The following is a 12,824-nucleotide window of genomic DNA, read 5'->3' on the forward strand; positions in this document are numbered from 1 at the left end:
CAGGACAGATGAGCAAAATATTTCAATGTAGGATTTAGATGTACATAAAGTGATATCCTACAAGTTCATTTTTGACCAGCATTTCATTTGTGATTGCATAATGCTGATCTTGGTTGGGTTTCAGGCATTAACAGGTGGAAAGGGAGTCACCAAGATAAAAATTAGATAGAAATTTCTAAGAACAGCTGACTGCCTGCATTCCAGAAAAAAATCTGGCAGTTTGTTCAACTTTAATGATACAGAACCAAAATAGATAATAATGGTAATTAAACCACTAATTGAGAATTTGCTGAGAAAGAAGCACAACAAGTGTAATCACAGAAAACACTAGACACATGTTAGTCATAAAATATATTTATTTAACTAGTAAAACGTCCACTTCCAAAAGAGAATAACAACAAGACACACTCCTGGGACGGCCCTAACAGTGATTTGCATAAGGCGTTTTGTCTTTTTTATGTTGACTACAATCTTTCTATAAATACATTGCTTTTGCCAAACTTCTTTGTTTCTGAATTCAATCCAGGGCCAAAACCAGAGGTCCCAAAGCTTGTGTTAATTATTCTCCTACACAGGGCCTGACACCAGGCTGACACTATAATCTTATCTGTTGGCAAGTTCTTTTCTTCCTTGGCTTCCTTGGCAGGGTTATTTCTTCCTTGGCTTTGTGGATTCGCCACTATGGCATCGCCCACGAGGCGACTGTGCGTTTTAAGCATTAGCACTCGACAACACAGGGGTTCCAGTACAAGACATGAAGGAATTCTTTTTACATATTAAATTTCATTTGGAAAAGGAGAATCATTCATTTCTATTGCTATTTCATCATGGCATCAAAAAAATGCAGAAGAGCCTTTGGTTACAAAACATCATTTAGGAATCACTTAAGACTTATTTTGCATAAGCTGTCAGACTAAAAAAAAAAAAAAGACAATCCATAATAATAATAAAAGCACAACATGGGATGACAAACACATGAAAGATTTGAAGATTAGGTTGTAAAAACAGACTACAGAAGTAAGCCATTGTCGTGATGTTCAGTAGGTAGCACTAGCAGAAGTCTGTCCTCATGTCCTCTGTTGTTGTGTTGTGAAATCAATAAGCAGGTCAGTGCCTATAGGCATCTTGTCTGCATGAGACTGCATGCAATGTTGTGTGTGTATGGCTGTGTGTGTGTGTGTGTGTATGTGCCAGAGGGGGATTTTCTGAGTCAATTGGTTGTGATGGAGGCGGCTGCAGCGTTTCATTAAGCTGCTGTGATGCAGAGGCTGGCAGTCAGTCAGAGATTACAGACAGACTGGCAGTGGGAGTGTATGTGGACTAGCATGTGTGTCTGAACGCGCAGCCGTCTTTTATCTGCACCTTACCCTCCTCCTCACAGATGGTGATATAGTTTCATCCTCCCCCTGCTTACTACAACTAGCTTGTGCTTCTACTTCCTGCTGGCTCAAGAGCACCATTTTGACTGTAATTAATCTTCATTTTTCATCCTGGGCAACGCAAAGAGGACCAGTGTAATGTCTCTAAAAACACCAGATGCAAAATCCTGGTAAACGTGTCGCCTCCACCATGAAGTGTTTGTCTTATAAAATAAATTACGACAGGGCATCTTTGCTGGCTTATTACACACATAGAAACAGAGATGCAAATCCTGCAAGTGCTCCATTTCACAGTTAGATTGCCCAGCGTTAAAAGCGACGGATCACAGGAAATTCATTTCTTCAAAAATTGGACGGAGAGAGATATGTGTGCTTTGTGGCTAACTGCAAGAGAGGTAACTGGGCATTTGACTAAAGGGAAGAGGGAAGGGAGAGTGCAAAAGGGCAGAAGGGGTAAAGGGGGGGGAGGGGTATTACTTGAAGGAAGCACGGACAGAGCGACCCTTGAGGGGCTGGGGAGGGCGGTAGTTGTCCACCATGCAGCACTCGGCCTCACCCTCAGCAGAGAAGAGCAGGCCGCGGAATTTGGCCATCTGTGAAAAGGGAGAAGACAGTTGCAGGGTTAGTCATTCCTGCTGACCTCCTGTGACTGTCACTCAGCAAATGTGTCACTAGGCTTGCTGCTGACTCACTGATTTGTGTATATCCTTAGTGTATATCCGTAAGGTAAATACGAGGCTAGAACCAGCAGCTGGTTAGCTTAGCTGGTTAGCAAAAAGACTGGAAACAGCAAACGTCCAAAGGTTACAAAATCTGTCTACCAACACTTCTAGAAGATTACTCTTAACAGGTTATATCTCTGTTACCTTTGGACGGAGCCAGGCTAGCTCTTGCACTGTGATTTATGTTGAGCAATGCTAACAAGGTACTGGCTGTAGCTTCATATTTAACAGACAAATATAAGAGTGATATTGATCTTCTCAACACCACTGTCTAGAAAGCAAATGTCAATTTCCTCTAACGGCAGACTTTTCCTTTCTAGTGCAAGAAAAACAAGTCTGTGGTGACAGGACGGTATCAGATGACCTATTTGTCATTAACCCCTGCTAATGAATTAGTCCATTACACTGCTTCAGCCACCTGAATATTATGTACACAATGGACTTCCATTCACTAATAGGACAAAAACATTCAGCTTGTTGGTGCATTCTCTTACAAGCAGCTGATTACAAATAATTAACTAATGACATGTATTAGGTTTTTACCATATATGAATCTTTATTTTGTCTTTATCTGCTGGACCAGCCTTATATGGCACCAAGTCTAAAGGTTATGTCTACACTTTTACATGTTTACCCTTGAGAGACTTACTCACTGCCATGAAATAAACATTTGACCAGGCAGTGTTCATTTTCACATGGCCAGCAGACTCCAGCTGCAAGGGTAAACCTGACTAGAGAGGCTGTTGGTTTAGATCAATGGGTACTTAGAAGTCAATTATCCATTTGTGTAATAGGACTGGGTGTCATTTTAAGAGTAAATATCAGTATTTTACAAATGCAGGAATGATGTACCAGAGAATACTGTGTTTACTCAGTTATGACTGGAATCATACACTCACTAAAGCTACGTCTTTTCAACCACAGAATGTGTTGCATGTATAGATAAACATTTCCTGTTAACTTCTCACATAATGCCACAAAAATATTGTGGTAAAGCAGCATCATTGCTATGTTGAGTAACTCTTCTTTTCTCTCATCTTTTTGGTTGGTTCAGTGTCTTTTTTTCTCATTTTGAAAATTAAATAGGCTACTGTATTGCATTTCCTTCCGTCACAGGAGCTACTTCTTCTCCTTTCAGCTGTGCAGCTAATCTGAACAATTAAGCCCTTGATTTAGATGGTTGTAAAGTAGAGGATTTGCAGACATGGCTATTCTAGACGACAGGGCACACAGCCAGCATGGTTGCAAATAAAATCCCTCTGCTACAGCTGAATGGGCTCTTTGAGCACGCATACCTGCTCACAGCTGACACTGATGGGCTCTTTGCAGACAATCCAGGTAACGCTCTCCAGCAGAGGGGGTGTGGTCAGAGAGCCATCATAAGTCCAGTAGTCCAGGCAGCCAGGGAGCAAGGTAGCAGGGTCGAAGTTAGCAAAAGTAGTCTGTTTGCCCTAAAAACAATAAAAGAATTAGCAGAAAGTGAATAGTAGTTCGGTCAAATAACTCATAATCAATCAAATACAGGAAAATATGGTTGTCAAGGAAACATACTTTGGTCTTGATGGCATTGAAAGCATCAAGAAGCTTCTGGAGGCTGGGATTTGCATCACCAATCTGAAAAAACAATAATACATGTAATGTCAAAGGTTAATTATAAGAGCAACAGTACTGTCTATTGTGGCAAAATAAACACAGTTAACTAAAAGCAAATCATGGTACAATGTGCGGATTACAGTTGCTACTGACCTTCAGGAAAACTCCCACTACAGCGAGTCCGTCAGGTTTGCTGGCAGCCTCACCAAAGCTTGGGTATTTGGTGTTCCAGTGCACCAGATGGAGCTGGAGATAAAAAAAATAAAGTAAATAAAAATGATCCATTTTTAGAGGCTTGAAAATCCTGTCAGTTTTATTTAGGTCATTTTCACACATTCTGCAACATAAACCATCTGTTTCTCCAAAGAAGCTCTTTCATTCAAGTGTATATTGCATGAAGTTTATATTTAATGGTAGATATCCTGCTGCAAAGCAGATAGAATGGACTCATATTACATATTTTTGTTTGAGAAATAAGTTCATTTTGCTTTCACTTTTGATAAGTGTCACTCGACAGAAATGACGTATTTTCGACAGAAAAAAGTGTCGCTCAACACTTTCCTTTTATGTCACACACCTGGAGAATTGTGTTATGTCATGGACACCGTCATATATTGTTGTGCAATGTGATTGGGTAGTGTTACTAACATCGCCATGGAGATTGTAGTTTTCACTGAACGTCCTTATTGTTATCTGGGTCTGTAACCTTAGATGACTTTTAACATCCTTGTTTAATTAGTCCTGGTCCGGATGATATAACACTAATATAACTAAACAAGCCGGCTGGAGGATAGCGTCTTGTTACTATGGAGACGACTGAACCCTTTCACTGAAGCATTATTTGAAAACTTTGTGCGATTCTTTAATTTCTGTTGAGTGACACTTATCAAAAGTGTCGAGCCTACCATAAATCAGCCTTAGTTCTGTAACGCAATAACTTGATCCGACATTTTGAGATATAAAAAAAATTGCATTTAAGGAGATCAAACACATACATTTATCCTCAGATTGGAGTTATGCAACATTAATCTGAAGTATTAATCATCTTGTGGGCTGAGTTATATAAGGAAAAAACAACATAAACAAAAAAAATACTTTTTTAGTTGAAGTTAGCTAAATGGTAAACATGAAACAAACAAATTCACCTGTAGGCTTCATAGTGTCCAACCTGGGCCTGTTTTTTTATTTTGCTCCACCCATTAGGGCTTAATCCAACCAATGAGATTAACTCTTGCTTCAGAGCAGCTTTGCTTTTGAGAAATGTGAACAACCCAGAACACAAATACAGTGAAACTAAGGCTCCAATCTGTCCTCATCTCCCTGTTACATCAACCTCAATCTGTCATGATTCGGAACATCCTTACCTCAGCAGGATACTTGGTCCCGGCCACAGTGTGTTCAGAGCCCTTGTCATCAGAAGCACCCCAGTGGAAATGAAACTGCTTAAGCCTGTAGGTCCCTGAGATTGGTCCGTTTGTCAGAGCTGCAGAAAAACAAACACACACACACAAAAGCTGTCAGTTCAGCCCACAGTGAATGCGGGTAGTGCTGCAGTCAGCCATGAGGAGGTTTTGATTACAGCCTTGATTTTGTAACACTGTTATAAAATGATGCATTCGGGTTTGAAACATACTACTTGGAGGAAAATATATTTCTGGGCAGAAGCAAGCGGATTATTTTAAACCAAAGACCAACTGTTACCAAAATGAGTAAGATGTGAGTTTTTATACCCACACACACACACACACACACACACACACACATGTCACAGAGGCAGACAGACTTCCTACTTCATGGAAGCAGACTCAGTTCCTGTTTTGTAATCCCTGGTCAAACTAAGGGATACATTCAGTCCAGGATGATGTCCAGGTATTGTTAACATCGAACTTCCCTCCAATGTTACGTAATGCATCTATTTACAGTATACAAAGTAGTTGAAACAGTAGCAGATAATCCTGTATATTGTTCTATTTCTGGTGTTACCAAATGTCACACTGACCTCTCTGAACAGGACATTTGTTTCTCAGTAGTTGACCTTAAATGATAAGAAGGAGCAGAACTGATCTCAAAGGAAAACAAATTTAAGGCTGTGTTGCTCTTAAATGGGATTAATTTACATTACTGACCAGTAACTCTAAAGATGTTGTGATATTCATCTTTTCCGCTGTGCACACATGATGCATGAGTTGATGTATGACAAGCAGACTGTCAGCTTGTCCTCTATTTAGAATCACATGGTGGAAAATAAGTGCAGTGAATATACCAAGGACGAAATAAAACGCTTTTTATAACTCATATAGCTCAGATTCCTATCAGAAGTTGTTTTCTCATATTGATGTGTGTCCACTTGAAAAATAATCCATGTGATTGTATTGATTATGTAACCTTGTTCGTAATTATCCTATAGCTAGAGGATCAGGACAGGCAGTCCTCAAAATCCTGCATGAAAAAAACAAGCTGGGGCAAATCTCTCTGATCACTTTAGGAATTTAAATCGAATCTAAATAGAGAAGAACATGCAATGCAATAATAGAAATTAAAAGAAAAAAAACATTACAGAAAAAACATTATACGGAAAAAGAATCAAACTTTGTTTATATGGTAAATCACATTCTCACACACTTTTGCCTCATTAATATTTAACCAGGACCCGGTTTATTATTGGTTTTTCTGCGCTTTTGACTTCGCTGCCTGCAGAAAAGAGTTGGCGTGGGAAAGGTTGACCAGGGGTTACATTACCAATTCAATTACGATCTGCATGCTTTGTTCTTGGATTTTGAATGGGACTCCTCCAGCCTATTCAACAAATTCTCCTGTTGCCAAATGCCCTTTGCCAAATAATTATAATAATAATGAAACATATAAAAATGCCAACAGTTTTCAATAAAATAAAATAAAAAAACCCGGTCTATTTATATTCTATATGCGTCAAGGAAACTAGGGCGCATTTGCATGAATATATTAACATATTATTAACACGACTGAGCTCTATGGTCTTTAAGCGGGTGTCTTAACACACACACACACACACACACACACACACACACACACACAACCCCGCAAATGCAGTATTTTTTCAGGTTACTGCATCCTGTAAATCACCATCAGGACCTGACTGTCTTGCAAACCCGAGTCCAATAATATTATAAATCTTTTACAAGCATTGCTGTATGCATATATAAACATTAATGTCACACTAACTTGAGCTGTCGTTGTCATCTACGAAGGTCACTTGGAAGGAATGTCCATTGTTGAGAATATCAAGGCAGGTGGAGGGGTCGTACTTCAGGCTGAGCGGCTTCAGCCCCCCGTCGAAAGATGCTTCACCAGGTACGATGTCAATGGGAGACTGACGGGGTCCATTGGCAATAGGGAAATTATCGCACCATTTATCAGGTCCTAGAATGATATAATAATAACATGGTCAATATTAGAATGTTAGTCTTGAAATATGGGTTTCATTCATTAAAGAAATTGCGCAGTTGTGGAGAGGTGATGTGCTTAAAACGCGCGTAAAAATTCCCCATAAATGTGCAGAATTAAAAAAATATCTGCAGTGACCCGTGCATGCACTGTCCTTCCACTCATTCAGCCCACTTCTCACTGATATTTAACATTCCTCTCTGTAATGTCACCCCTACATTATGGCGTATACGTGCAATGAGCGCCTCACCGTTGTTCGCTGCGTATCCCCAAGCATGAGACATGGTTACAGTTTGGATCTATTGAGTATCTAGAGCTGTAATCCCCTATAGAGAGAGTCGTTCCCCAGCGCAAAGCAGCCAGTGTCCTTCACCTGACAGCTGCAGAGCTTATATAGGGTTCCCTGTGTGCGGTGTTTTCTGTCAGGCTGGTGTTGGCCACATGATGTCCGCGCAATGACCGGGAGGAGTTTAGATAGACCCGCAACACTGTGGATCAATGAAGATCTCTCTCTCTCTCTCTCTCTCTCTCTCTCTCTCTCTCTCTCTCTCTGTGTGTGTCTCTCACTCACTCACTCACTCTCTCTCTCTCTTGTCAAGCTTCAATGACATACTGCATATTCCTCGATCAACGTGCTGCGCGCACCTCTCAGTAACGGGTTTTCCTATAATATAATAATATGTCAGGAAGTAACATTTTTACGGGAAGGCATGCGCGTTAGTGTCACCTTCAGAAACAGGCTAGTTAGTTAGTCATTATGAAACTATAGAGGAGCACACTACGCCAAAATGGTGCACGATAGACAGGGCCATGAATATCACATTTATGAAGTCGTTAACTGGATCATTGAGAGGGGTTTGAATAAAAAAAGAAAGGAATGAGCGTGAAATTATTGACATCTTTTTAAAATTATAAAATTATCAAATTATAAAAACGATTGTTGTTCAGCCTCCATAATGTGGTGGTGTGGTGAAACTTTCAGTATTACTTTGAATATCCTCTAAAACTATAATCACCAAAACGTGAATCAGATTTGTCACTGAAAAGCGAGAGTTTCGTTGACACAAAAACTCATTGAGAGTTAATGACTGGTTCTGGTCTCTCTTGCCCCCGAAGACAGAATGCAAACACTGAGGGGCCTCCCCTGTGCATGATTTGCACTGATGGTGCTCCAGCATTCATATCAGAGGTGTTTGTAAAGCAAATTAAGTAAAAAGACAAACTCAGTGTCCACTGAAAAAGGGCCAAATTACATACTGACACACCAAAATCACAGAATAGTAATTTATATGCTTCTAACATGCAGAGATGATGAAAATTGTTTTAAAGTTAAGTAAAGAAAACATTAGGCCATTCAAAACATGAAGAATTGCATATATGAGCATGCAACATTCAACAAGTCTAAAAGAGGAAGGATGTGCTTGAAGTTGTAAACAATGCCAATGACAAAGTGTGGCTTACAACTGCAGCTATTCTTCTATAATGCAGCAGGGGAAAAAAATGCATTTCAGACAGAAATGACTGAATGAGGTGAGGGATCAATGAGGCTTAACCCTATGACCCTGCGTGTACCCCTGACAGCAGCATTAACTCAGTAACGTTTGACTGCATCCAAGTGGTATGTACCTTTTAATGTGATGACATTGTTGGGAAATGATAGAGGTTGTAATGGACACAGTAGTGCACTGCAGCTGTGGCGGTATGAGGGTGCCATCTGCTGTTGGTCAGTGACGGTACAGGCTTGTGGCCAACAACTTCAGGGGCAAACAAAAATAAATAAAACGAAACATGATCCCATCTTAACCCAAACAAGTGGAAATTATATAGTCAGATAGCTTATACAGGTGGGGAAGTCCATAAATACCCTACCTGCTGTCAGGACTTGAAGAAGGGGTGCTTATTTTTGGAAATTTCATGACATAGGTGCATTTCTACAATGTTTCTCATAATAGACCAATCATGATCGCAGGATAATGTGTCGCAAAATGTGTTGCCAAACTGCCTTTGGCATATTTCACCACAGACTGTATTTGCAGCAGTTCCTCTTTATTTTGTGGGTGAGACATCCACACTGAAGTGTTATTTTTTATTTTATTGTTTGGCGCGTCCTTCTCGACTAAAATGAAACAGTTAGTTTTTGGTTTTGGACCACAACCCTAACAAATTGATTTCAGATTATGTTGTTATTATATAGGAAATAAAATGTTTAAAAAAAAAACAGGTATGCCCTAAACATCTGAAACCAGTTTTAAGGATCTGCTATTCCTCCGGGAGTCTTTCAAAACATCGTATGGCTATAACATTGCTATAACTTCTTACATTGTAGCACAAAACGTTTTCATGAAGCCACAAGTGTTGCCATTCAAAAGTATCTGATAGAGAGGAGGGTGTATCATTTAGAGATGAGGCTGTAGTGTGTATATGTAGTGACACCATCCACGTGGGTCATTTACAAGAAGGATGAGACAAATGACAGTTACGCGTTGGTGTTTTTCCCACCCGCGAAGACCCGCCTCCTCTGCCTCTAATTGGCTGATATTCTTACACTAACCCTAATCATCTCAGTCCTTATGCCTCACCAACATGAACAACCTCACCAACGAAAATTTCTACAGCAAAAAGGACAATTAATCCATGGGGGAAATTTGTATGGAACTCCCATTGTTCTAATATTCAATATTTATAATATTTATCCCTAACAAATTGAAAGAAGTGCATTAAAAAATTGTGCGTCATCCTATCGTATCATCCTATCGAGAGTGGAGTCATACCTGTTATATTATAAATGTTCTCTGTTTTGGTCTTAATGTTACATGTTGTAAGTGACGATTTTTGCAATAAAGAGATGGAAAAAAAAATACAACGAAGGCGACGAGTACTATCCAATCAGAGGCAGGGTCTTCCCGGAATGCGGGTGGGGAGGAAAACAAAAAAAAGAAAAAGGCATGACGTAGGGGTGCAAGTCGACAGGCGTCGCACGCAAATGACGTCGCAAAGAAGGCACGTTTGTACCACCACGTGAGGACAACAACACCAGCCAGCTCCTCTAATAAGGTCTGTCTATAAGTGTTTTACTGTTAAGTCTTCACGCTGTGTGCGATTCCTTTTTGTCAAAGTAATGTTTTTTATTGAAATGAACCAACTTTATCAGAAAATGGTGAAAATAACAGACGTACACAGCCACATACAGTCAGGCAGAACAGCTAACTGACAACAACATTTGGGCGTTTGTGAGTTTTCTTTACACAGAGGAATATGGATAAAGTTTTAGAGTAACTTAAAAGTTTCTTCAACAAACCAATCAAAAACCTGATATGTATTTATTACATTTAGCTATTAGTAGGAGCCCTGTTTTCCATTTAGGACATTTAAAGGCGAGGCAGGGTGACGTGGACTCAAATTAAATATATTTCCACGAAAAATAGAGGTCAGCCCACGTAGAGGCTGTACAGTATTATGATAATATTGAGGTATAAAAATATCTAGTTGCTGTCATCACTCTGGACTGTAGGGTAATGGGAAATCAAGAAATATAATTTATTATTTAAAAACTACTACTACATTGGTACAAAGGAACATAATGCATGCAGTAGAAAGCTTACACCACAGTATTACTAGTCGTAGTCTCTACTGGTGACACCAGGCAGGAAGCATCTGCAGACTTCTGTTGTTTATATACCAAACTCAGCCACCTTTAGACACACTTTGCCCTGGACAGACGTGTGTTTTTCCACTCCAGTTTTGGTGCTCCTGTTCCCACTGTAGCTCCTCCGTCTCTGTGCGAGCTGACAGGAGTGGGAGACAGGATGGTTTGCTTCCAGCCAAGAACGTCTAGTTTTGAAGGGTTGTTTTTGTCTGAGACGCCCTTGAAGGGTGTCCGTGCTTTTCACCCTCAGGACTGCAGACTTAAAGCGTTCTTTTTATGGTGCAATTCCTGGTAAAAGTCTAGACAGTGTTGTGCATGAAATTGTGAGAAGGTTGGCTGATGAATGCCTCTATCCATGCCGCATTCAGACTCACTTCAAATACAGATTCAACATTTCATTCAGCAACACTCATTCCTACATTATCTGAACCTCTTGACCATGTTCAAGTTCTATGACTCACTGTCTGGAGGAGCGAAGTATTGATGCAGCTAATCAGGTGTCCACTGAGTGTAGGAGGCAAGTGGAGGACCGGGAACAATCTCAGCATCCGTCTTGTTTAATGGAGTCCTGAGCTTATGTAATCAGAGTGGAAACTGTCACTTTAGAGCAGGCGAACACAGCAGTTGAGTGGGGAAAAAAACCACAGATGAAACACAGGCCAAGGTATAGAAATGAAATCTTTCCCATGTGTGCATCCATGCTGTTTGTTATTCTCTCCCAAGGTGACATGGGGAAGAATAAGCAAAAAGGGAAAAAACAGAAGAACGTCTTTCAAGTGGCAAACAAGCACTTGAAGAACAAGAACAAAGCAAAGCCTGTCACGACAACACTCAAACACGTAAGATCTCTTTCTTGCACTTTTTTCTTTCTCTCCCTTATATATATTTCGAATCCCCTCTTGTATGCTCTGTTTCCCGCACCCCGCTCTAGTGTAATTTGTGGTTTCACAGATCAATGCTGTGAAAAATGAGAAAGTGGAGAACCTCAATCAGATCTTCACAGAAGTCCAGAGGGACGTTAAGAGCGTTTCGAAATCTGTCGCACCTGAACCGAAGAAACAAACACAGGTAAAGGTGAAAAACTTGGACACTTAAAGTTCTGTTCATCATCCAACATTTCAATCGTCCTGATAAATTTCAGTGTGTTTGTTTATTTTATTTTTTTAATCTTATTAGGTTGTCAGAGAGCCCCCGAAGGAATCTGTAAATGTTGACAGCGCTGCTCAACTCTTCTCTCAGCTATAACGGACCAAGAGAGAAAGACTGTCATAAACACTGATGTACAGGCAGAGTGATCCACTCCTCTGTGCTCATGTTGGATGTTTAAAGTCTCAGAGGAGCTGTCAGTTTACTTCCGAAGCATTTTGACGTTTCGTAGCAAAATGAGGACTGCAGATAAGTTGAAAATTGCACTTATTATTGCGTGGTAGTAAAACCGTCTGTGTAATTTAAGCTTTCAGTGCTCAGAAATGTCATCGATCGACAGACTTGTCATTTATAATACTGAGATTGTGTCTCAGGAATATAGGATATTTTTTATTTCTATTGATTAATATTCTTTTGTGTTGAGATGTTTTGCTTTCCTTTATTGCAGCAACTCTAATTATTTTCTTGCTGCTTATTGATGTCTTGGTTTGTTTATAAAATTTCAATATTGGAAAAATGATTTTTTTCACAGAGCTCCAGCCTGATTTTCTCTGGCAGACCAAAAAAAAACTAACACACACACACACACACACACACACACACACACACACACACACACACACACACACAGGCAGGTGACAAATTTAAGGGAAAAACCTGACTAAATGAGTGGAGAAACATAAATAATGCAGATGCTTCCACACAAGTGCACTGCATGGTATAATTAAGCAATTAACATCCAATCATGCTCTGTGACATTTATAAAATGCTGAGCAGGCCCAGTTTTGGCCAGTTGAACACCTTTGGGAGATTTAGGACCGACGTGTTAGACAGCACTCTCCACCACCATCATCAAAACACCAAATGAAGGAATATCTTTTGGAAGAATGGTGTTCATCCCTCCAGTAGAGTTCA

General features: G+C 40.0%; 2 protein-coding genes across 2 annotated transcripts; one reads left to right on the forward strand and one right to left on the reverse strand.

The window, feature by feature from the left end:
- Window positions 1-338: 338 nt before the first annotated feature.
- On the reverse strand, window positions 339-7,597 carry LOC122972763 (carbonic anhydrase 1). The gene is made up of 7 exons (XM_044340074.1): window positions 7,368-7,597; window positions 6,896-7,093; window positions 5,059-5,177; window positions 3,848-3,940; window positions 3,653-3,715; window positions 3,397-3,552; window positions 339-1,972 (listed from the first exon to the last, which is right to left on the reverse strand). The coding sequence occupies exons 1-7, from the start codon at window positions 7,399-7,401 to the stop codon at window positions 1,853-1,855; spliced, it is 783 nt and encodes a 260-aa protein (XP_044196009.1). The 5' UTR covers window positions 7,402-7,597; the 3' UTR covers window positions 339-1,852.
- Window positions 7,598-10,066: 2,469 nt separating this feature from the next.
- Window positions 10,067-12,429, forward strand: rbis (ribosomal biogenesis factor). The gene is made up of 4 exons (XM_044339756.1): window positions 10,067-10,171; window positions 11,487-11,602; window positions 11,715-11,831; window positions 11,940-12,429. Exons 2-4 carry the CDS (start codon window positions 11,492-11,494, stop codon window positions 12,006-12,008), a joined length of 297 nt encoding a protein of 98 aa, XP_044195691.1. The 5' UTR covers window positions 10,067-10,171; window positions 11,487-11,491; the 3' UTR covers window positions 12,009-12,429.
- The last annotated feature ends 395 nt before the right edge of the window (window positions 12,430-12,824 follow it).

This window comes from Thunnus albacares, chromosome 21, assembly GCF_914725855.1.
Source record: "Thunnus albacares chromosome 21, fThuAlb1.1, whole genome shotgun sequence".
In the NCBI taxonomy this organism is placed as follows: domain Eukaryota; kingdom Metazoa; phylum Chordata; class Actinopteri; order Scombriformes; family Scombridae; genus Thunnus; species Thunnus albacares.